Here is a 26,134-nt window from a genome sequence, read left to right as displayed (position 1 = left end):
AATTTTGATTGACAAGTTAGTCAGTATTCTCGGTACAGCAATTACAGGACTTGAACAGTGGAACTTTGTAACCGAACAAGAAATTATGTCTGTTTATAGAATTAAAGAGAAAGTATTAGCACAAAGCAACTTAAACAACTTACATTGAAAGAAATGTTTAATAAAGTAAACAAATAAATATAAGGTTTTTTTTTTTTTTTTTTTTTTTTTTTTTGTAAATTTTGATACCCTTTAGATCATAATTGCTCTTTATTTCATAAATTATGGTTTCATATTTTTAATTTTATAATTTCTGCATGCCATCTTAACAGATTTAAATTGATGATCTATAATGCAGAAAAACCCTAACCCGGAAACGCCAAAGTCCCAACGAGTCCGGATTAAAGATTTTGTACTGCATAAACTCACAGAATTAATCTTAGTAGACTTAAAATACTTTTCTTTGTTTTTTCTTCCCAGAAGCTAAAATATTTATGAGTATATACAGGAAATAATTTTGTAATTTATATTGTTCATACTCATGTGCATGGTAGGATACGTTAATAAAAAATTCAATATAAGACAACAGAAAATTCAGAATAGAGAGAAATAATTCCGATTAAAATAGTTTAGCTAATTTCTTTTCCCAGCTCTCCATTTTTAAAAAAGAGTTCTAAATTAAAATTCATATTTACTATAAAGCAATATAATGATGTGAAAAAAGATCCACTGAAGGTATCTTTATTGATGGTTAAAGTTTAATACAGTACAATAAATATTATGTTTAAAGACTTAGGTTAATATGACTTATTTCGGCTGATCTTTAGAATATGGTAACTGGTAGTTTGGCAACATTTTAGGGGCGATAAAGGTTACTACCTGGGACTTTGGTAATAATGTGAGCAGTACTCAGTTCCGATTACGCATTATTTTGTGTGAGGGAAATGAGAGATCATGGGATATGTCATGTGATATTAATGGACGAATTACAGTTCTTTAATCGGAAAAGGGGGGAAATCAGGAAAAAATCTGGAAATTTTGTATTTAGCTTTATTCTGTGTTGTATGAAACAGTGTTCGTTAGTTTTTGGATCCCATGGCCCTAACTAAAGTGAATTTGAAGTGGGTATTTAGTGGGATTGAAAGGGGTAGTAATAAGTGTTTCTTTAAGGTTGTGCGAGATAGAAGTAAAGATGTTTTATTAAGTTATTTACTTTACCTGGTACCTTGCTGTGAACTATAAGTATGATTTTAAAGATCCTGAAACAGGCGCACATACGCTTGCTTTTTATTTAGCAGAGGAAATAAGAAAAGTTTATCAGACATGTAATCAAGAGTCTGAAGAAGATTAGGTAAGTTAGTATTTTTAATTATTTGAGGATATTATTTTTATGCATTGTTCTAAATGTAAGGAGTAAATAAAATAATATGGTATTATTGGAAAATTGTTATTAGCAATGATTTTTATATTTTAAGCAGTGTTTTTAAATTTAATTATATTTTAATTAAATGATAGTTATTTTGTGAATTATATGTTTGTAGGAATTTGGTATACGTTAGAGTGGAAGTAAACATGCATGGAAATAATTTAAATATTTCACACTAAGTATTTGTAACCATTTGTAATGTTTGCGGTATGAATTAGTTGGTGACATTTGTAATATAATAGATAACGTAGAAGTAAAAGTTTTTGGATATTTTATTTATTTTATACGGGGAAATGTTCATATTTGGAGAGGGTATATACTTTTTCGCGATCAGGTAATTTCATATATGTTCTTTTTACCGGCTTTAAAGATTTAGAAAATTGTCATGCATTTTTGTGAAATTTTTCTAATTTATGAGAAAAAAGCAGTGTACATGGATATAGTGAAGAGTGTGCGCAATGCCATTTTTGTGCAATTCTGGGATGTTTTGTTAAGTAAAAAGTCGACATGTACATGGTTTAGTGATATTTTAATTAAATGATAGTTATTTTGTGAATTTTATGTTTGTAGGAATTTGGTATACGTTTTAGTTGAAGTAAACGTGCATGGAAATAATTTAAATATTTGATACTAAGTATTTGTAATGTTTGCGGTATGAATTCGTTGGTGACGTTTATAATATAACAGATAATTTAGAGGTAAAAGTTTTTGGATATTTTATTTATTTTATACGTGGAAATGTTCATATTTGGAAAGGGTATATACTTTTTTTGCGATCAGGTAATTTCATATATGTTCTTTTTACCGGGTTTAAAGATTCAAAAAATTGTCATGTATTTTCGTGAAATTTTTCTAATTTATGAGAAAATAGCTGTGTACATGGATATAGTGAAGAGTGTGCGCAATGCCATTTTTGTGCAATTCTGGGATATTTTTTAAGTAAAAATAAGTCGACGTGTACATGGTTTACGTGTATGTGTTATTTTAAAAAACGCGCAAGGAGTTTGCTATTGTGCACGTTTTCCCAATTTTGCAATCAATATTTGTCATGATTAAGCAGTTTTGTTAGATAAAATTTCTAGCATAAGTGTAATGCGGCTAGTAGATTGTTGGAAGAAGTGTTCAGTAGATAAAAAGAAAAGAAACATGTCTTTACTTCGTGAAGACAAAATGGTGGCGGGGAAAAAAAAATAAAAAAATAGACGGTTGCTGTAGGAGAGTTGGTCGGCAAATTTTCGCCAAAAAATCGCCAAGTTACCATAATCTAAAGATCAACCCTTATTTCTAACTATGACATATTTTATACTAGCAACAAATAAGCAGACACTGCAGATGAATTAAAAAATCCATGATACACATGCGATAAAATTCTGAGGTTAGAATGTAATAAAAAACAAGTCTTTTATAGACATAAGGGTAAGAAAAAAATTAATAGCTAAAAAGCTGAATAAAGTACAACTCATTCTGGTTCATAAAATAAATAAAAAAATAGATTGTAAGATTTAAATATTTAATTTGTTTTTACCGTTTAATAATTTCTAAACAGTGTTTTTTGCATTAGACGGGTAACTCTCAGCTGCTCAACTTATTCATTTACTTTTTGTTACTGGCTGTTTAAACCAGAAACAAAGGTAAATAAAATCAACACATACTTAAAAATAAAGGGGGGCATTTTGATAACTTCAGATTTCAGTCTAACACCTATATGAATATTTTGCAAAAAGAAAATTTTTTAATATAAAAAATATGCAAATATTTTACTTTTATGAACTACAAATAATATCTATTGCTGTCATTCATCAAATTAAATACCTACTTTCAAATAAAAATAAACAAATTTTTAAAACATGTTATTACTCTTTGAATAAGATTTTAAAAATATATTGCAGAACTTCCTACATTTCCTAGTTTCATAATAATCTATATACTACGATAGTTTCATCAGACATTAGTTTGCATGCACATACAAGACAGTGCAGAACTAGTTTTCTAGTTTCATAATAATCTATATACTGCAACATCAGACTTTTATTTTGTACACACACACAAAACAGCTTTCATAAAAAGTAAAGAATTCTGTACCAAAATTTTGCATATGACCTACACTACAGGATGTTAAAAATCTATTTTATTTACGATACATATGGATAGCATAACACTTCTTGCAAAATGTTGCTGAAATGCCTAAATAAAATTGCCTTTTAAATGATCAATTTTATTCTGCTGATGAATAATGTACTTTTATAATACTAAAGACAGACAGAAGATCTTTAGCATCATGACTGATAACATCTATATGCACTATGGAAAGAATTTTATCACTGAAAATGAAGTTTAAGAAAATCAAGATGCAATTCTAAGATAGGATGGGGAAAACTACATCTATCAGGACTTTTCCCTGACGCTGATTATTGTGAATTCATTTTAACCCTGAAACATTAACATATTAAGCACAACATCAGTCACTGATGAGATGACTGACACTATACTTTCCATTTGGATCATGTCAGTCACTGATGATTGATTATATACAATTTTAAAAATTATATTCTTCTAACAAATTTTCACAGATCTACTCTGGCTGCCAGCATATCAGTGAAACTGAATATCACAGGTTACACAGAAACGGAAACACAACAAGCTTGGCACTTAATGCATTAAAATGTCAGAAAAAATTATGTTGTTATTACACTGCAGTGAATTTTACAGTATGTATTTATTGATATAAATTACATGCTCAAAAACTTTGTACATTAAAATGAATGTACTCTTAATGGAAAATATTTATTATTGAATAATTATGTCAGGTATATTTAATAACAAACGGTTTCAAAAACTGTACTGTTCGGCTTAATAGAAAAGGTGGAAAAATGATATTTCTTCTCATTTGAAAAGCTGATTCCTTAGACATGTAGTGAATGACGTAATTTTATTAATTATTCATGATAAAAATTAATTCATTGCTCATTAAATAATTTAGATCACTCAAAATTAATTACAAATGTAACAAAGCTTTACTTCAGTATATAAAGGTACTCTAAAGACAATATTTTTGCTTACATTCAATAAACGTCCTTTATCTACTTGATATCATATTTTATAGTGTTTGTATAAGTAATTAAAATAATTTATTTGCAACTGAAGTATAGCAGGGGAAGCGTATTTCAAAAACTATGCTTTTTCTGCTTAAGAATCCCCACCTCCAATTAAAAACAACTTATACCCAAAAAACAGACAATTTTTAAAGCCTCTTTCAGAGGAAATGGAACCTAAATTTTATAGAATACCAAGAAGGATCCTGTCACCAAACAGTGTTTCTAGAAAGTGATCTATTTTTGACAGATTTAACTAGAAATCAACAACTGTGATTTCAGAAAACAATATGAAAGGTTTGTCACATCTTTTGATTAATTTTAACTGGCTCTAAATTTGATAGACTATCTGATCAGAAAATTAATTTTCCTTCTCAGGAAAAATTCGTGTTTGATCACCATTAAAAATTGATAGTCTTATTCAAAATCTGAACAGAACTGCTTTTTTTTTTTTTTTTTTTTTTTTTTGCCTAATTTAATACTTCAAATTCACATGTCTCTCCTCCTATTTGATCTGAGATTATTTTTATTTCTAATACTGCTGAGTATGTTTATTTATTATTTCACAGTAATATTTTTGAAATAACTTAAAGGGCATAAGTGCTCATTATTGAGGCAAATGAGTGAATTTTTTTCCTTCTTCTACTTTGAAATTTTTGTTTCAACATTTATACCTACAGGTATTCCATTATCATCCAACACATTCTTAGAGCACCCTTAATCACTTGCAGAGCATGATCATCTGCGAATGCAGCATTTATCTGTTTTTGCACTCTGATGAGCAAACTGACATACAATGTGCTTAAATATATTGTGGTTCAAAATACTCCTGCAGATAATTAAAAACAAAAAGAACAAACAAAATGAGACACTTTCATGTTTTCTTCAACAACAGATAAATATCTTTTACACAAACAGATCATTTTAAAAATATGATTATTTACATGACAAATAATTTTTTTCTGATAGTTATTACTAATTTTTTATCATAAATACAAGTATGGATTTTAGTAATTATCACTAGGTGATTCCTTAAAGTGATTACCACACAGGTCTTTGGTAATATTTAAAAACATTATAAAATTGGCAATTAAATTTATCAATTTTGACTATTAAGTGTGATGCCTGCTTTAATAAGGAAACATCAACTACTATTATAGTAACAGATTTTATTTTCATTCACTTTGCTGCATTTTTACATTTCTTTTTTCTATATGTCATTTGTATTCATATAATCAATTTAGATATTAAACTAGAACAGGGTAAATCTGCACTATTCCAATCTATGCTGAGTTATAAGAACAACAATTTTCACCCCTCCCCCAAAACGAAAACAAAAAATGCATACAGTTCTTAATTACTAATTTTCAATAAAAATTATTCATAATTTTATGCATTTTATTAACATGAAATTGTTACAATGTAACAGATGATACACAAAGCCTGCTCATTTAATGGGCAACTTTATTTTCACTGTTTTTAATTACCAAAGGAAAACTGTTTGGAATGCAAATGAATTGGTTTAAATTTAAAATCTATTTAATTTACACAAACTCTGATTTTGCCGATTTACTGAGCAAAAAATCTCATCATAAAATGAAAACATTCTAAACATAATTACAATCCTTAATTAAACTTTGCTGAGCTTTATACCAGGGTTTGTGCACATTTCTGCACATGGAAATTAAGTACTTTTAAGGACTACAAATGAAAAAAAAATTAAGGTCCTATCAAGCAAATAGGAACTGAATAAACTAAACCAATTACCTACATTTGAACTTCACTTTTGTATTTTCTAAGAAAAATAAATCTGTAAGTAAGAAGCATTATTATTAAACAATCTAATATTTAATATAATTATAAAACAAATTTAAGAATAAAATTAACTTCATAAATTTTTTCAAGCAATTAGAATTAAATAATCAAATTTCTAGAAATATTTATATTTTACACTTATAATAGTCTCACATATTTTAAAGAAGATTAGTTGATTTTTATTTAAATTTTACTAATAGTTAGCTTCATATCGGTTCTTTCTTTTATGCCTCATTTCACATTCTCTCAGTCCAGAGTTTTATGACAATTTTATGTCAAGTGGCATATCCACAATTAAGATTAAGGGAAGGTGATAACTCATTTTAACATATAGAGATAACTTCCAAGGATGAGCAATTAGTTATAAATAATTAAATTACATACTTAATCAAAGATTACATGTTTACATTTTTTTTTTTTTAAATTTCTAAAAAATATCCATTAAAAACAACTAAGAACCTTTTACAACAGTTACAATTTGTGATATTGATTCTAAAATGACATTATTAAAATTATACATCAAAACCTAAACATTTTATTCCTTGAAAATTTTTCAGATATTTTAACTAATCTACAAAAATTTCCTTCTTTTTAGCATCTAAGTTTATCTGTTTCAATAAACAAATCAATGTCCCACTAATTTCTGTTTCATCTCCTAATTAATAAATGTTTCAGCTATGTACCTTTGAAGAATAATTCTCTCAGTCTCTTTTCAATCAATTTCTTCTTCAATGAGTTTCCTCATGATTTTAGAATTTCCAGATTTAATTAAAGATTTTTGTTATTCTAAAGAACTAATTGTACTTAAAATGTATAGAAGAAACTTCTAATTTTATTTCTTTAATAACATGAGTATTGATAATATATATGAAATAATATAAGGTCAGAGCTGGCACTAGAGCCAATGTGACAGCGCTTTTAAATTTAGTGAAGCACGGAGCAAAACTTACGGATGGCAAAATTTTTAGAATTTAGGGTAGGCACCGAGACATATATGTTAAATCTTTTAATAAATTGTCATTTTTCAACTTTTTTGCTTTATTGGATTGCTTCAATGTTTGCATATAGTAGAAAGGTAAGAAAATAAGGGGAAGATAAGCATGTTTTAATGACAAGCATGAATTTTTAAAATTTAGTGAAGCAAAAAGCAACAAAACTTACATATGGCAAAATTTTTAGAACTTAGGGTAAGCACTGAGACATACAAGATAAATCTCCTAATAAATTGTCAGTTTTCAATTTCTTTCCTTTCTTTGATAGCTTCAGTGTTTGTGTCTAGTGGAAAGATGAGAAAATAAGGGAAAGATCAACATGCTAAGACTTCTGAGATTAAAATGAGAAAATTCAAATAATTTTGTTTTCACTACTTCTCCAAAATTCTCCAAAATATAATAAACTTATCACAAACTTCCTATATAACACATCCATTACATATTGATACCCATGAAAACACTTTTCATTTCGTCATATTTTTCTGGAAATGTTTCTTCTTCTTCTTTTCTGGAAATGCTCAAATGCTTCTAAACCATTCACAATCTGGGAGCGGGGATTTATCCTAACCAACTGTGTAACAACACAAAGCCAGAAGATTTAAAAAAAAAAAAAAAAAAAAAAATTAAGAAAAGAAAAGTATAAAATGAATATTCAAGAGAAACTAGATACAGATGTAGATATTCTAAACCAATTAAATGGGAAAAAAACTCGTACCATGAAAAAATATACCAGAAAAAAAATGAAATTAATTTTTAAATAATTACAATAGCAATTCTGTTTTTTCTCAGAAGTGTTTTGGAAGCTGTGCTTTAGATCATTTGTCATCTTGTTTATTTTTCAGAATCAAAACATTTCCCAAGTCACTTTTAAAATATGGAAGGAGAAAATAAAAATGCTTTACTTTAATGTTATTTCGTAAATATAATTTTAATATATTATCATTATTTTTATGATATACATTAATGCTATTATGTCAGCAAACAAATCGTGAAAAAATTCACAAATCTCCGAATAAAACTTTTTGAATACAAAACAATCTTCAAATAGCCAAAATGTTGATAAGTCGCCAAATTTTGGGTCGCATAATAAAAAACTCATATCCCAAATATGGAAAAATGTAGTTGATGTGATATTTTATGAAATTTTCATTTGTAAAAAAAGAAATTGTTTCAGAATGTTTATGTTTCAGGTGAGGAGGGGCCTCGTGTCTAAAACTTGAATGTCCACTTTTACATCAAGTAGCAGAAAAGATTTCAAACATATATATTTGTCAATGCATTGCCAAAAAAAGTGTTCCCCCAAAATGTTAATTCACACTGAATATGGCAGTCCTAAAAAAAAAAGAGAGAGAGAGAGAGACAGGATTGTTAAATCAGTAAAATTAAGAACCTTTTGGTATTTCGGGCCAAAATTAAGCCTTTTAAAGACCAAAAATCATTTTCAAAAAACATATGGACTTTTGAGAACTTTTAAGGATTGCAAGCATCCTGTTAGCCTTAAATAGGCTAAATCAAATAATATTTAAAATCAAAGCATACATAGGGAAAAAAAAAATAATTCTGAAATTCATGAAATTAAAATACGATTTCTATTCTATAGGGAACCATAAAACACAGAAAATTTGAACCTTTTCATTATCAAAGCAAATAGAAACTTTTTAGAATTAAAAAATGTAGTTACATACTGTATAACTCTAGTATGTTTTTAATATGACATAATACATTAAACTTTTTTTTAAACTTATTTATTATACCTTAAAGCTAATTTAACTTTGTCTCCGTTTATTATGTCTTAAAATTAATTTTGCCCCATTTATTACATCTTAAAACTTTATTCAAAAAATATGATTTTACCCATAGAGCTGTAATGTACTAGAGAGAAAAGGCAACCCTGAAGGGGAACAGGAATGCAAACCACGTGACATTTGGTACATTTCCCAGATCCTATTTTACGCGGATCTTCCTTACCATTACAGTTCTATGGAGAATTTGTGAGAAACAAGTGTTTTGCGTGTACGCGCATTGTTTCGGACTTCAAAAATGGTACTTTCGTGCTCCGCATATGGATGTAATTCCAGATACGTGAAAGGTGGAGGAGTAACATTTCACAGGTGAGCTTTTTCTAATGTTTTAAAACCTAATTTTATAAAATGTAGAGGTTTTTTTAACCACTCTACTTGCCGTTTTCTAATAAAAAATAGATAATTCTAATAAAATTTTCTAATTTTATATAATATATGCATGCTTGAAATAACATTTAAATAAAAGTATCTTAATATATATGTATGTTTCTAATAACTGTGTTCTGAAATAAATGTTAAAATTTTAGTAATATAATGTAATTTTAATTAGTCTACTATTCTGCTTTGGCGACATTTTTTATACGCCAACAGACTGCTTTGAATACGTTTGTTTAAATATTCTTTGTATGCGTTTGCTTATGCGGACATGTGCGAAGTAGTAATGTACATATTTAATACTTGGTAATGTTGATGAAACACTGTGTAAGAACTGCATAAAATTATGCTTTTTTTTGGGGGGGGACATGAATGACTTTATTTTATTCCCTTTTCTTGCATCCAAATATAACAAATATGTTTACTTTCAATCACTTATTTTCTTTCTTATATTCTTATATCATGTTTCCGCAATTTATTCAATTATTAAGAATTTGTTAAGTATTAAGAAAATAGTAATTATATAGCAGTTAAATTTCAAAACTTTAATAGTTTTAAGTTTCATTTTAAAAATAATGAACGTTATTTAAATTTTACCTTCTAAAATTATTTAAAATAAGTGTGACTATATTGTGCAATGTGCATAATATATATATATTTGCTAGTAAAAGGAAGTCTTAATTACCTTTACGTTTCATAATTTAATTATGGGTTGGAGGGAAAGTTCTCTCGTATTTTAAAGAAAATATTTGAATTCATTTATAAAAATATGTGTTTAATATTAATCAATTATATATGCTCCATTATTTGTTACAACCTGTTGCCATCTTCCAGGTAACCTGTAAATTCCTGTTTTGTAGAAGTTCTCATCCATGGAGTTAAAATAGTCAGCAACTGCCTTAGAAACACTTTCAAAAGACTTGAATTTTTTTCCCGTTAGATAATTTTGCAGAGATCTGAACAGGTAATAATCAGAGGGTGCAATGTGAGGTGAATACGGGGGGTGACTAAGGATTTCCCATCCTAACGCATTCAGTTTTTGTAGTGTCACCACTGCAGTATGCGGGCGAGCATTATCGTGATGGAACACTATTCCTTTTCTGGACGCTAATGCTGGCCTTTTTTCTTTGATAGCTGCATTCAATTTATCCAGCTGATTGCAGTACAGATCCGCGTTGATGTTTTTTCCCTGTTTCAGCAACTCGTAATACACTGGACCTTTCCTGTCCCACCACAAACAAAGCAGTACTTTTCGTTGATGGATACTTGGTTTTGGAACTGTTGCTGATGATGTTCCTGGTTTGCAGTAAGATTTTTTTCTTTTAATATTCTCATAAAGAATCCACTTTTCATCTCCAGTAACCAGCCTGTCCAAAAATGGCTCCACATTGTGTTTAATCAGATGTGATGAACATATTCTTACACGATCAGACAAATTCTTTTCCGTTAATTCATGTGGAACCCAAACACTTTGCTTTAACACAAACCCAAGAGATTTAATGTGATCTCCAACAGTTGTATGATGAATGCCAAACTCTTCTGCAATTTCTCAACTTGTTAAATGTGGATTATTTTCCAACATGGATCGCAAAACATCATTATCGATCTTGGATGGTCGTCCAGATCGAACACTTTCTTTGAGGCTCAGGTCCCCGGAACGAAATTTGCTAAACCATCTCTGATAAGTACGAACATTTACAATATCTTTTCCAAATACTGCAAATAAATTTTTACATGCAACAGATGCGTTGCTTCCTTTTTGGAATTCATATAAAATGCAGTGTCCTAAATGCACTTTTATCTACCCAACACGAACACCATAAAAAAGGGCACCTTTTATATTATACAGCAGCTAAAAAAACAAAAAACAAAAAAAAAATCGGATTGACTCACTAGCCAGATGTTTTTTTTTTTTTTTTTTTATTTACAAGAAAAATCACCTGCCTATTTAAAATACACAGAACTTTCCCTCCAACCCTTTATTTACCTCTCTCTCTCTATTCCTTTTAACTTATATCTGCTATATTGACATTCATTTTTAGTTCATTTAATTTAATAGCTTTCTCACTTTGATTTGCCTACTCTGTAGTTCTCTGTAATACACCGTATTAACATTAAATTTCCTTTTCGTATTAATATTAAATTTCCTTTTTGTACTATTTTCTGTTTCCACTCATTTTTCTTATCTTATCTATTTTTTATTTTTTATTCTGTCCTAAGTACTAAAAAAACCTTCTTTTTTATTTATTTATTTTCCTGGCCCTTTTTTTCCTTTTAGGCTTATAAACTTCCTGTTTTATTTTAATCTTTTTTTCACTCAAAATCATTTTTTAAATTATCTTTACTTTATCTACCCAACACGAATGCATTACAATCTTCTTTATGCATTACAATAAGTATATATATATATGAATTTTATTTATTTTTAATTTTTCATCCACCATCTTTAGTATGTATTATATGCTTTGCCTAAATCACTTTTTATTTATTTATTTATTTTTAAATGAAAAAACTCTTTTTTTATATTTATTTTATTTGTACTTTATTTATTTCTATTACCCTTTTTCTGATATGTTGTATTTATTGTACACTGTTTCGTCTCATTCTGTTTTTGTCTTTTTGTCTACCTTTGTGCTGCTAAACTAGTATGACTATTTGTCTGGCTGTCCGGGGTAGACTGTATTTTGCAAATTTAATTTGTGCAGTATAGAAACAGCCTTATAGTGATGCTACCCTTCTGATAAATCATCCTATTTTTCCATTTAAAAACAATTTTTTTTTTCATTTTCTGCACATTTTTGTCACTTTCTCCATTTTCCCCTGCATATTCTTCATTTCAATATTATTATAATTTCTCTTATATTTTTCTATAGAGAGTATTTGCTTTTGTTATTTATTTTATTTTTGCTATATACTCACAATCTTTGTAAAAATCGGAATTTTATTTCTAGCTTTCCTAAGGATGAGAAAATAAGAGCATTATGGGAGATTAGATTAAAAAGAGAAGGATTTAAAGCTACAAAATATTCGAAAGTGTGTTCAAAACATTTCAAGCCCGAATGTTTCGACACAGGGAAATTTGGAGGTACTTGGTTAAAGAAAGATGCGCTTCCATCAATTTTTAATTTCCCAAATCATTTGCATAAGGACGAAAATAAAAGAAAGCCCCCTAAAGAAAGATAGACCACACCACTAATAAAAAACCAGGTGGGTTTTTTTCTTTTTTTCTTTAAGTTTTCTAATTAAAGTATATTTAATTTCTAAAATTGTCAGCACTTTTGACTCCCATGCAAATTATTTTATATTTGTACATTTCCTTAAAATTCTAAATCAACAATATATTTTCTATATTTATATCTTTTGTTAAAATTCTAAATCAACCATAATATTGGATTAGTTCAGTAATTAATCTTTTGTGAAGAAACGAATAGTACATACCTCCCTGAATTTATCCGAGGATCCCATATTAATAAGTTTTCATTTGAATTATTCTTTCATTGTAATCCACTACTAATCAGGTTAAACAATCACTTGGTATAAAGCACCATAAATAATTACGTCAATTATAAATTTTTTTTAGTCTGTTTATAAAGCATCTCATATCTGCTTTGTTTAGATACTTCTGATAATGCTGTGAAAGGAACAAAACGAAAATGCTTTTTGGGTGATTTCACCGAAGAAGATGTAGCCTTGCCAACAAAGGCAAGAAAAGTCCTTAGTGTCGCAAATCATGTTGCCGAAGCATACAGGAAAAAAATCAGGAATTTGCAAAAAAAGAACAAGAGACTAAAAAGAAATATTTTATCTTTGAAAGACGTTTTGAATGAAATGAAACAGAAGTTGTTAATTACCGATTCAGCTTCTAAGGTATTAGAGGTAAGTACACATAATTATACCCTAAATTTATTTTACGTACTTTTTCACTGTTACTTAAAAAAAAATGTTAGTTTTTGTTAAGATAAAATTTTTACTTTTTAAAAAAATCTGTGCTAATACCTTTTAAAATAACAATCGTCCTAATTTTCTCAAAATTTTTCTAAATTCAAAATTCTCTTTAGCAGCTGGCATATCTATACATAAAATATGCAGAAGTCGTTTGCTCTATTTGCAAATATGTATGCGTGTGACTTCTTCATGAATAAAAATAAGAATTTGCAAGTGAATAAGTATGTTTATACATATATTTTTTTTTTTTCCTCCTAGCTTTCCCTTCCTCGCTCTGCTGTTGAACTTCTTAGGTGGATAGAAAAGGGAAAGACAAATGAGACTTATCCTCCACAGTTGCGGGCATTTGCCTTAACTTTAAACTTTTATTCATCGAAAGCTTATAATTATGTCAGGAAAGTCTTTAACAGCAGCTTGCCTCATCCATCCACTTTAAGAAAGTGGTACCAGGGGGTCGATGGATCGCCTGGATTTACATCCGAGGCTTTTCTCGCACTTTCTGCTAGAGTTGAAGAAGCAAAAAAAGAAAATAAGAAGCTCATCTGTGGCTTATTAATGGATGAAATGGCCATAAGATCTCATGTTGAGTGGGATGGCAGTAAATATTTAGGATATGTAGATTTGGGAAGTAACGTTGACGACGATGAAATGCCTGTTGCAAAGGAGACTTTGGTATTTATGGTCAATGCTTTGAACCAAAACTGGAAAATTCCAATTGCATATTTTCTCATTAATGGTTTAAATTCCAATGAAAGAGCAAATTTAATAAAAGATGCCTTAGGCTGATTACACTGTATTGGAATAGACATTGTCTCTCTAACTTTTGATGGTTTGAGTGCCAATGTGAGCACAGTAAATAATCTTGGCGCAAATATTAACGCTGAGCATTTAAAAAATAGTTTTCCACATCCGGTGACAAAAAAAGATATATACATTTTCTTGGATGCTTCACATATGATCAAATTAATAAGAAACACTTTAGCCAGTAAAGGTTCTATTTTTGATGAGAATGGTGAAATGATTAATTGGCAGTATGTTATAGACTTGGTGGAATATCAAGAAAAATGTGGGCTGCATGCTGCCAATAAATTGCGCAGAAGACACATCGAGTGGCAACGAGAAAAAATGCCTCTCAAGTTTTTAGCCTAAGTGTTGCCAATTCCTTAACTTACCTATGTGATGATCTTAAACTTAAGGAATTTCAGGGTGCTGCTGCCACAGTTCGCTTTTTAACGATATTCAACAATTTATTTGATATCCTTAATTCCAAAAATATATTAAGCAATGGGTTCAAATGACCACTAAATGCAAACAATCATCATATAATTTTGGACTTTTTAGAACATGCTGCTGCATACATAAGATGCCTTAGAATATCGGCTAATGGGGACCATATCCTTGTAAGCAATAGAAAAATGGGATTTTGGGGCTTTTTAACATCTGTTAAAAGCGTTCCACATTTGTACACTGAATTGTGTCAGGGGCCAAATCCTATAATGAAGTTCCTTTTAACATACAAGATTTCGCAAGACCATCTCGAAATGTTTTTTAGTGCAATTAGAATGAAAGGTGGACATAACAACAATCCAACTGTTAAGCAGTTTAAAGCTGCATACATAAGACTGTTATGCCATCATGAAATCATCACATCTGATAATGCTAATTGTATTATTTTGGATGAGACACATATTTTAAATATTACATCTGCCACGAACAAATATGTGTCTCAACTGAATTACTTTCATCAGGATAGTGATAATGACGATGGTATTTCAGACAACAGAAATGAATTAGAAATCCACTTATATTCGGATGAGTATCCTAAAAAAGTAAGGGAATACATTTCAGATATAGTGGAATACATTTCTGGATTCGTAGTGAGGAAATTATTAAAAAAAAATATAATGTGCATATTCCTTATCAGCTTTAAGAAGGGACTTACACTTCGAAAACGGCTCTTTCATACAAAGGAAAAATATGGGTGGATTAATCACTCCGGCTGCCAACGTTGTAAAACTTTGTAAAAATGGGGAAAGAAATTTCAGAGTAGCGCAAGCTGCAGGAGATTTAGTGAAACGTCATATTATGCATCAACTAATTATTAAGACCCTCCATGAATCTGAATCCCTTTTCACCTCGTTAAATTCACACACTTTAAATTTTTCTCCATTAGAAAACTATAGATTATCTTTAATGAAAGCTATCTTATTTGAATATTTAAAAATCAGATTTTATCATGTGGGAAAACAGATTACTGAAAAACTGCAATTTTAAAAAATTCGTAGCATTAACACCAAAACAACTTTATTTAAAGGTCATTAGTGCACATTTGATCAAATATTAGTTATATGCTTTGACTCTTTCCCCATTTTTAGTAAATTTCATTTCTTGGTTCTGATTTACTTGAGTTGTTATTCACTGTCAGAAAATAATTTTTCTTTAGTTTTTTTTAGCCTTATGTATTAAAATTTGACACATTATATGATATATGGTAGTGTTAGTGTATTAAAGTGTATAGCAAATTTGTTTTTGAAGGAGAGCATGTAGGTTTTCTACACATGCCAAGAAAAAGTGTGCTTCCTTTTCTTTTATGTGTTTGTGAACATTTAATGAAAATGATCTCTTTCAGTAATGTATATAAATTCTGTAGTAGAAGTTTAATGTAAGCTTGCACATATTACTACTGTTTATATGACTTTATTGTGAACAGAATGTACATACTCCTTTTCTGAACTTCACTTGTAGCTTTATTGCCTCCGATTTTTTGGTGTCTATGTAATGTAACAATTATTTATTATTATTAATTATTTATTTTTATACATTTACTATGTTATATAGAAAGTTATACGTAATTATGATTAGATGCCATTAGATGTTATTTATTTGGAAAGTGAAAGTTTTTTTAGTCATATTCAGTATAATATATGCATTGTGATTGAAATAAAATTCCTTGAACTTATAGTTATCTTGGAGTTAATTACAATAAAAAGTTTTTCTTGTATAAAATTTATATTTTACGATACTAAATTCGTCAAGAATCATTCTGCATTTGAATCTATCACTGAAATTTTTGTATTTTTAATTTCAGATTATTATTAATTTAGTTTGTTCCAGCTTTTTTAAATTTTATTTTAAATTTTGTAGACGCCGATGGACATATTACAAAATATTATTCTACAGCATGAAAATTATCCTGTTAAATTTAAAAATAAATTGTCCAATTTTAGGGAAATTATTAATTTTGGCTGGTGTTTATCGATCGAACCTCTTCTGCAAATTCAACGGCAGCTTCTGCGAAATGACATCTTCCCAAGTTCGCATTTTGAACTGAGAGAAAAGAGGAGAAAAAAAAAAATCGCAAGCCATGGCTCATAAATACAGAGCATCAGATCACAAAGTCAAACATCACATGAAGATTAACCCCATATTTGCAAAATAATTCAGAAAATGACTGCTATGTATTCCATACAACACAGCACTATTTACATCATGGCTAAATAGTCAGGTATCACATATGTTACATATTATTTAAAAAGTATAACTTACATATGATTTAAAGGCATAAACGTAAGAGAAAGTTTAAGAAGTAAAATTGTAACAGAAGACTTAAGAAGCATAATTGTAACAGGAGATTTCAGAAACATAACTGTGAAAAAATGGAATCTATAAACTATAAAACTAAATATTACTTATTTATACTACATCTATCATATCTGTTTGAATTATTTCTCTGCTACTACATTTTTCAAAACACTTAAAGAGTTATAGAGATAGATGCATCACTAGTTCATGATATTAACATTACTCTAAATGCTTATCCACGTGGTAAAATATACTAAATACAGAACCTAGTAATAACAAACGACTCCTAATACTGAGTTTTGTTCCAAGAAAAAATATTCTGACATTTATTGTGAATGATATATAAAATTTATAAAGAGAAGGAAAACTAAAAGCTTACTATTAAATTTATCTAGAATTAACGAATGGAGTGCAGTGGACTTGAATGAGCTCATACTGCAGCAAAATACCTAAAATATGATCCAAATTCAGATTACATAAAGACTGATCAACTGTTCACGGGCTGAATCAAATATAATATTCAATCTTAAGAACTTTTATGTCATCTTCTTATTTAATATATTATGGATATTTAAAGTGAGCTGGCTTTGTATAATATGAATTTCTTAATATGTTTCATAAAATACAAATTTAATACCTTAAAAATTACTAAAAAAGATACAAAACAAAAATCAAAATTTCAACTTTCATATTCTTATAACTATATATGAAATCTGATATCATTGTAATAACTTAAAAAATAGTAAAATTACCTAACAATTCATAAACTGGTAAGGGCTACAAAAATCACTAACCTTTTTGCTTTGAAAGCTTTCGTTCAGTTTCTCTTCGCCTTTCTATTCTTGGGGGTAACGTCTGAGTAGGAGGAGGACATAATACATGTGGCTTTGAATGTCCAGACAACGCAGGCACATTTTCTAAAGTAGTGGAAACGGAAGATGTTTTTATAGCTTCCTTTTCAGACATACCCTCTGAAATCAGAGTTTCAAAAATTATGCAAATAAATAAAGTATTAAGACTGGGTTAATATTCATTGTAACTTAAAAATACAATAACTTAATTCAAAACTTTAACAGATACATGTCAATCTTCATAAAAGCCATGCTATATATTCAAATGCAATCACTGAAAAAATGCCTGTAATGATTTTAAGAGAATTAAAAGTATTGAAAATTACAAAAGGGTTTACTAACCCCTTAACTGCCATGGGCAAATATATACACACCTTGCTCAGTCAATGCGCTAACTGCCCTGGGCATATATATACATATATATATACATACACCTTTCCAAAATGCTATCATTTGCTTTGTGCTGTTATCAATAAAATTATTCCCAAAGCTTTGGAATGCAACACCACAATGACCTACCTTGACAGAGTATGCAAAGGAGGATACTATTTCACAGCAGGGGGGAAGACCTGGAGAGGAGGATGTTTCTGAAACGGTGAAAGTAACGACTGTCCAGTTATTGGTCGTGTTTCTGTTAGAGTAAAACGTATTTTTTAAATAGATGAGTACTTTCCGTCATCTTCAGGATTGGACACCTCAGAATATGATATTACGTCAGATGAAGAGAATTGCGACTATTCTCTGAAAGATGCTCGACATTGGGTACAACTTGATATGAAAAACTTGCTTATGCCGCCTCCCCACTTTCCATTTAGGTATATTGATTTTACAAGGTATAACACTGAAACCTGATATTATATTTTACTGATTTAAAAATAAATTGCTCAAAACTCCACTTTTGGGGATCTTTTTTATTATACAAACATTCTTTTTATTAGACTTACATCCTTTTTATTATATTTTTACTCTAAACATTAAATTTTGTATTTTCATTTTTTCTTTCATTCTTTATTTTGTGAAAGTAAATAGGTTTTAGACAGCAAACTTGCACTTATTTTCCCTCTAATATATCACTTAACTATGCACGTCTCTGTGAAAAATGGTGGCACTGGGATGTGAATCTTTTACATTTTCCACCGCAGTTAAGGGTTTAACAGCTAGAGTGCATTTAGTAAAGCGTAATTTTGCACATCAAGCAATTCTCAAAAATCATTTCAAACAAAATTTATTCCTTTGAGAAAGATAAGGAATTTTTCATGTTGTATAACAAAAAGAAAAGTTATGTAATAAGAATTCAATTTTAATAATCATTTCACAGACTCTTTTCTAATAACAAAAATAAACTTATGATCCTCTTCTAAGACATTTTCAACAGAGTTATTTTGACATAACTACAAAATCCTACACTTTAAATTTTTATATCATTTATTATGAGTTTTATGAAAAAAACGAAGAACAAATATCAAAATGTAACTCATACTCTTTGAAACTTTAAAAACCAGAAGTTTTTTTATGGCAATCAGAGAGGCATAATTTTTGTTGTTTACATGACTCTGTTCAGGTACAATTCATGAATGAATTACATTGTTGCTCTTAATGTAAGAACAACGGATACATTTCAGTTTAATTTCAGATGTTGCAATTCTCCGAGAATTACTTGCACTTGGCTTCATATTTGTATCTTTAATACATTTTAATAAGCACACACAATTCATTAGAAGTCATCAAATAAATTCTCATTCTCAAAATGAATGTTTCATGCATACACTTTTTCACCGATTTAACTCGGGAATCGGATCCACTAATCAGCTCTAAGGGCTGCATGCAACTTTTCGAACCAAAATTGATGGAACTTACATAACTGAAAAAGACTGAGCACATAAAATAGCTACAGATTTTTGCTGTTTAGATGCATTACTATCAACATTTTGTTTAACTTTCATTGACCACTTTTGCTAGCAGAGAGGTTTTCTAACAGTTGTAACCCTCAGTAAATGCTTCTTATGTAACAATTTTGATTAATTTAGAGATGTAACAGTTTATATTAACTGTTTAGTATGGTTTAATATACATTTAAGCTTAATTACCCTAAAGCTTAGTTATGCCTCAAAAATAAAAAATAGCCACACTTATCTGCTAAAAATATTACATTTTTGTAAACATTTTACCAAAAGTAACAACATATGCCAATAGTAATTTTTAAGAAAACTTGCATATGGTTCCTACTGATCAAAAAAGATATAAACTATATATGTTGATATCTGGAGCCCTGAGGGTATGGTAGATATTAATGTAAATTTGGTAGTTGTTTCTTCAGTTGCTGTTTAGGAATTATGGTGAGAGACTGGCTGGCTTATTTACTTTTACTGGATACTGCATATTCATCACTTGCAATATAGCTTCAAGATGAGATTGGGGGAGTTCGTCAATGAAGATAATGTTCATCGAGTGTACAGTTTCAGCCTGATTGTCTGTAAGGCTGCAGCTACATATCCAGGGTGATACCCAGACATAAATGTTTTTACTAATGCAAGAAAAAGATCTTTGAAAGTGTACTAGATTTTCATTTGCTTCTGTTTCATTCTCTTTAAGATATTTTAATATCATCACAGACAAGCAAAAATTTCTAAATTAACCCTTTAAACAAAGCAGCATTCTATATCTTCTTATAAACAGCTGTATTTAAATACATTCATTAGGTACATTCGTATAATAGTCTGTTTTCATAATCTTTCATTCATTAAGATATTAACCCTTTCTTTACAAATGAGTAATAAATATCCCATAACACATTTAAAAATTTGATTGGACAACATTTAACTTATATCTAAATTATGATTTTGCCCCATTGCTAACAGTAGTGTTTCTCTCTATAAAGGTCTTAGATTTTTTTCCCTAATAAAACAGGTAAAAACAAAAGACTACCAATTTATCAGTACAAATGAGATGCATATACCCCATTAAAAAATTGCTGAGGCACATTTCTTCCACTACTTCTGAGATCTAACCTTAAAAAGATCAGATTTTGTAAATACTGTACTATAAAAAATTGGAATATTGTATAACACACATATAAATAACTGTGATGTGTAATATATATGATGTAAAACATAAGTTGGTAGTGAATGGGTTAAGTTCAGTAAAGAAAATAACAGTGTTTTAAATAAGAAGAACATATGTACTAAATGGTAACAAAAAAAAATCTTTCGACTACAGGTAGCCCTTCTACAACACGGCATCCTGTAACACAGTTTCGCTATAACACGATTCATAAATTGCAAGAAACCTCCTACAACATGGTTTCGCTCTAACATGATAAGAAAATTGCCCAAGCAATCAAAGAAATTTAACGAACTCTGCATGAAGTTTTTCCATATTGTGCAAAGCATAGTCATTTAACATATATGAATCCTTGTTTCGTAAGTTCTGCCAGTTGTCTTCTAAGATTCGCTACCAGTACGAACAAACATCCTCAGATGATTCATATGAACAAATGTACCCAGACAACAATGAAGAAACCTCACTATCGCAGAAGGTGAACAATATGAGGTCACAATAAGCGTCTAAAATGCCCAACCCGCACGTTTGGCTTCCAACATTCGAATCCTTGTCGCCATGGCCTCAAAACAAAAGTGCCTTGTGCTGCTGGTTGGCAGTCTGTGTCGAGCCACAGTGTGTTAAAGAATACCTTTTTCGTCTTTAAGACATTAAAAGTTTCAGTCCCTAAACATGTCCAATAAAGATGAAAAAACAATGTTTAAGAGGAAATTCATTTCTTTAGAAGTACAGATACAGATCAATCTTAGACTGTCTTTTAAAAGGAGAAAAGGCATCTCACATTGTAAAAAGTTTTAACTGGAATGAAGAAACAGTCCAGACTATTAAGAAAAATGAAAAAGAAATAAGAAGTGATGATCAAATGATCCAATGTCACCTACAAGATTTGAATCATCCCAATGTCAAAATACTGTTCCTACCACTACTTCGTTACTCCAACCATTGGATAAAGGTATTATTTATACCTTTAAAACATAAGAAGAGCATTACATTAGATTTTAGATGTAACCGATTTAAAATCAAATAATGTAATGGAAGCTTGGAAGAAATTTTCAATCAAGAATTAAATCGACAATGTATCTTTGTCGCTGAAAGAACTGAAAGCATCAACATTAAATGCGTGTTAAAAGAAGATATGGCTCTCTTCAGTTGAAATAGAAAACTTGCTTGAATCGTCAGAAAATGAAATTGGTAGAACTTGCTAAATGAATTTTGGAGGTGAAGGTTTTTTTTAATAGGGCTATTGAGGAGTTCAAGATTTATTAGCGGAAGAAGAAATTGATGAAGATTTGATATAAATAGCATGCGATGCTGTAAATCAAACCTCTTTTGAGGACACTACCACTGATGAAGATTGTGAAGTTAATAATTTAACATTAAAAAAATTAAAAGAAGGCCTACACTTAGCTGAAAATCTAGTTATTTTTCTTAAGTGCAGACCCTCCCACTGAAATAAGCTGAAAATTCAAAAGGGAGCTGCAAAACTGTCTAGCTCTATAAAGAAAAATTTTAAATGACCCAGTAAGAACTAGTAAGGAAAGTAAAATTACAGATTTTTTTAAGAGGGAAGAAAATGCCAGAACTTTAAATGAAGAAAGAAAATCTGAAAGTGAAAGCGATCTCTTTCTACCAAAAAAATGTTCTCTGTTGATTATACTGAGCAATGACAACGAAGAAATTTATTAAACTAAAGTTGCATTAAATATGTAATATTTTTGTTTTGTGTTGTACATACATATATATATTTAATAACTTAAGTTGTTTATGTAGAGTATGTTTTCAGAACGCAACCCTCCTTTTTATACTGTGTCTCATACAACACGGTTTCACACAGCATGGCATTTTCTACGAACTTATCTACCATGTTATACGAGGGTTCTTTGTACATAGAGACAATCATGCCCTCCACTGAATTAATATCTGACATACATGGAAAGAAAAAAGTGAAAACTCACCTTTATAGAGAGGAATGAAACTTGCATTTTATTTAATTTTTAGTTATTTTATATGCTATTTACATGCACATATTTCATTCATGGAATATGTTTATTACATACACATAAAAAACACAAATTATTTTTTCATTATTTTAAAAGATTTTGTGAAATTAACTAACTCTAAAGAAATTGTAAAGTCTGCTGCTGTTAAATGTTTTAATTTTCCCTTGGTTAAATGGTGTCATTCTTCAAGGAAGTTCATAGTTAATGTCTTAATTTTATTCTTACTCTTGGTCAGCGTTGGAAATTTTTTTCAATGGCTGCTGATGAATAAGAAAAACAAAGTTTTAATGTCATTAAATTAGGATATATTTATTCTCTTACAAAATTCTCATTTCAAAAACATTTCTAAAGACTATAAATTCTTGAATATTTTCATGTCTAGCATCACTAAACTTTTTTGTACAGAATCGTCAAAATTTAAACATTTGACAGATATATATATATATATATATATATATATTACCTTTTCCCTGATCTGCCCAAGTTAACCTTGGGATGAGAAAACCATCACACAGTAATTTGCCTGAGTATATACGGTGTCCTCAATTGCTTAACAAACGATTAGCCAAGCGCAAAGAAATAAATACATCTAGTTTTTCTTGCCTCCATCAAAGTGACTGCAAGCAATCAGCACTACAAAAGAAGTAACAGCAGGAATTTTCAACATCAGAGTTTAGTTTGGTTTGTGGCGAGGTACATGGGGGCTATTTGTTTAAAGGAAGGTCTTTCAAGGAAAACTTGCTCATATGCATGTTACCCAAGGAAAAAAAAGGGCATGCAGCCAGCCAATTAGCTTGGAATCGAACCCAGGTTGGAACTACTAGTGTTTAGCGACTTTACGGCTTGGCCGCTCATGAGCCCCTGAGGAACAAAATTGGCCCTCTCTTCTTTGGATGATAGTAATGATTTAGTGATTTGGGTGTAGACACTGCCGTTTTGCAGTTAATCACAACAGGCTTCCTACTTCACAGAGAAGAGGAATGCAGTGTCAGGCAGGGAAACATAACTGCATTTGAAGCAGATGACAGAATTTTTCAGACTGGTTTTTACTGTAACTGCTTACCACTGCAGGAAAAAATTCCTTTTTCTGAACTACCACTTAAAAGTTTAAAGCATGTCTCCTTCCGGAACTTCACTTTCAACTAAATTTATTTCAGAGGGTTTTCATTCTTGCGATTAGATATACATTTTCTATACTAGAAAACTATACACTGCCAACTGGTTTTATCAATTTGTTATCTGCAAAGCATTAAGATTCCAAAAATAGATAATTGTTTCCATCTTATTAGTTATTGATGAAATTAAACAACAAAGATGAAATCCATTGCCTTAGTAATCTAACCTTAAAATTTACGACTTTAAGTAGGATGAATGTTAACAGAAAGTGTGCCTCAATTAGAAGATTTTGTAATGAAATTAAAACTGGTTTATTTGGCTTATTAAATAACATCTCCTGTATTTAAGAAGTACAGATTAATATGTCTACTCTTATAAGTATACTTTTACTGGCAGTTTTACTGACATTACTAGAAGGAAGAAAATTGATCACGGAATTTATATTGAAATAAATTAATTTAAAAAATATTAAACGAAATTATTTATCAGTAAGAAAATAACTAGCCATGATTACCCTATGCATATCTTTATCCACTTCACGGTTGAGATCGGGAAAAAAATGACTTAATCTAATTAATACACTTTATTATGCTAAAGGTACAACACTGTGACAGAAAAGCAAATACTTATTGCCCAGTTGTGATTTTAAGAATCTATCACAGTTCTTGATTCAGAATAGCCAACAAGCACAAAAAAAATTTACTTGATATTAACCTCCATTCGAAGACTTTTCAACAGCATCCTTTGGCACAGAAGGCATAGGCATGGTTGCATTATTTGGTCCAGGAGAACTATGGAATGATGGAGGAGATTGTGATTTCTCTGAAGCTGGAAGTGTATGTATATATTGCTTGTTTGTCTGGCTAGTAGACATAGTTACATTTGTATTTAAATGCAACGTTGGATAAGGCTTTGAACTAGTGGTGTGGACAGGTGAAGCAGTGGTTGAAGGCTGCCTTTTAAGCCCTGGTGTATTTCTCCTCTTTTGTGGTAAAACATACCTAAAAGAAAGGAAAACAAAAAATAACTGACACTAAAAAAATGCAAATCTAACATTCCCTCTAAATGTAAATATGTTTAGAATCAGACGATAAACTGAACACTTATTCATCACTGAAATTCTCTGCGCCAAATCGAAATACATACCATTAGCCTTCTAACCAAACAGCATCCCCCCATTAAGCCTTCTATATGCAAAGAGATTTACATTCCAGTCGCAGTTGCAAACTCAACCATTTAGCAATCAAATTCCTGTTGTGATCAGAAGTTATGGATAAAAACCAATCTTTGAAAGCATCTGTTATTCAGCTATAATTTTGTCTTGGGTTCCTAACATGAGTTTTAAAATCATCAAACTATTTCCAGAAGATTTTCAAATTGTTTCTGTTTTAAAACATTCAAACATATAACCTCCTGATAAATAATTTTGACCTTACAAAAACTGAAATTAAACTTGATATTGAAGAAATATGCAAAGTACAAACAAAACATACAGTGGAACCTTGATTATTAGAAATAACTCAGGCCAAAACCAGCTCAGGTAACCGAAAACTCAATTAATAGAGATTAAGTTTCAAATCACACAATTTTTCCTTTAGATTAGGTTCTTAGGTTTCTTGAAATCATCCAAGATATAATTCACACAAGCACTACTACCATTAATATTTTAACAAATTCTATTACTTTTAGATAAAATTTGTTTCCTTTAATTAAACAAATTTAATTAAAGGAAACAAATTTACACAAAATCTTATTTCATAAATACATATATATGTATAGAAAATCTGTCCATAATTCTATTCCAGTGTTTCCTAACGTGGGGCCCACAATTTACAGAGGGGCAAATCCATTGTTGGGGGGAGGAGGATTTGAAAATTGACTTGTCCAGAGTTTAAGAGTGCAAAAGATATTCAGATTTCCAAATTTTCTTCAAAAATTCGAAATTTCATTTTGTATTCCCAAAAAATATAACGTAAAAAATTTTTATACTGCAGTGCATTCTAAGCATTTTATAAAGAATTTTTGTAGTACACATAAACATTTAAATACTTTTAAAGGCATTTAAATAGCTGACACATTAATGCTTTCCAGATGTTTTTCGC

General features: G+C 29.7%; 1 protein-coding gene across 4 annotated transcripts in view; it reads right to left on the bottom strand.

The window, feature by feature from the left end:
- The window catches only part of LOC118197347 (uncharacterized), a 194,964-nt gene that overhangs the window by 73,398 nt on the left and 95,432 nt on the right, over nt 1-26,134 (bottom strand). For all 4 annotated transcript variants that reach the window (XM_085813143.1, XM_035368846.1, XM_035368847.1 and 1 more), the window contains 2 exons: nt 24,747-25,033; nt 17,803-17,979 (listed from right to left, as the gene is read on the bottom strand). In XM_085813143.1, coding sequence (XP_085669269.1) covers nt 17,803-17,979; nt 24,747-25,033 — 464 coding nt within the window. The remainder of the gene's footprint in view (nt 1-17,802; nt 17,980-24,746; nt 25,034-26,134) is intronic.

Source organism: Stegodyphus dumicola, chromosome 3 (assembly GCF_044657685.1).
Source record: "Stegodyphus dumicola isolate Sdum_Otavi_A_Nest chromosome 3, ASM4465768v1".
In the NCBI taxonomy this organism is placed as follows: domain Eukaryota; kingdom Metazoa; phylum Arthropoda; class Arachnida; order Araneae; family Eresidae; genus Stegodyphus; species Stegodyphus dumicola.
This window is presented reverse-complemented; position numbering and strand designations above follow the sequence as displayed.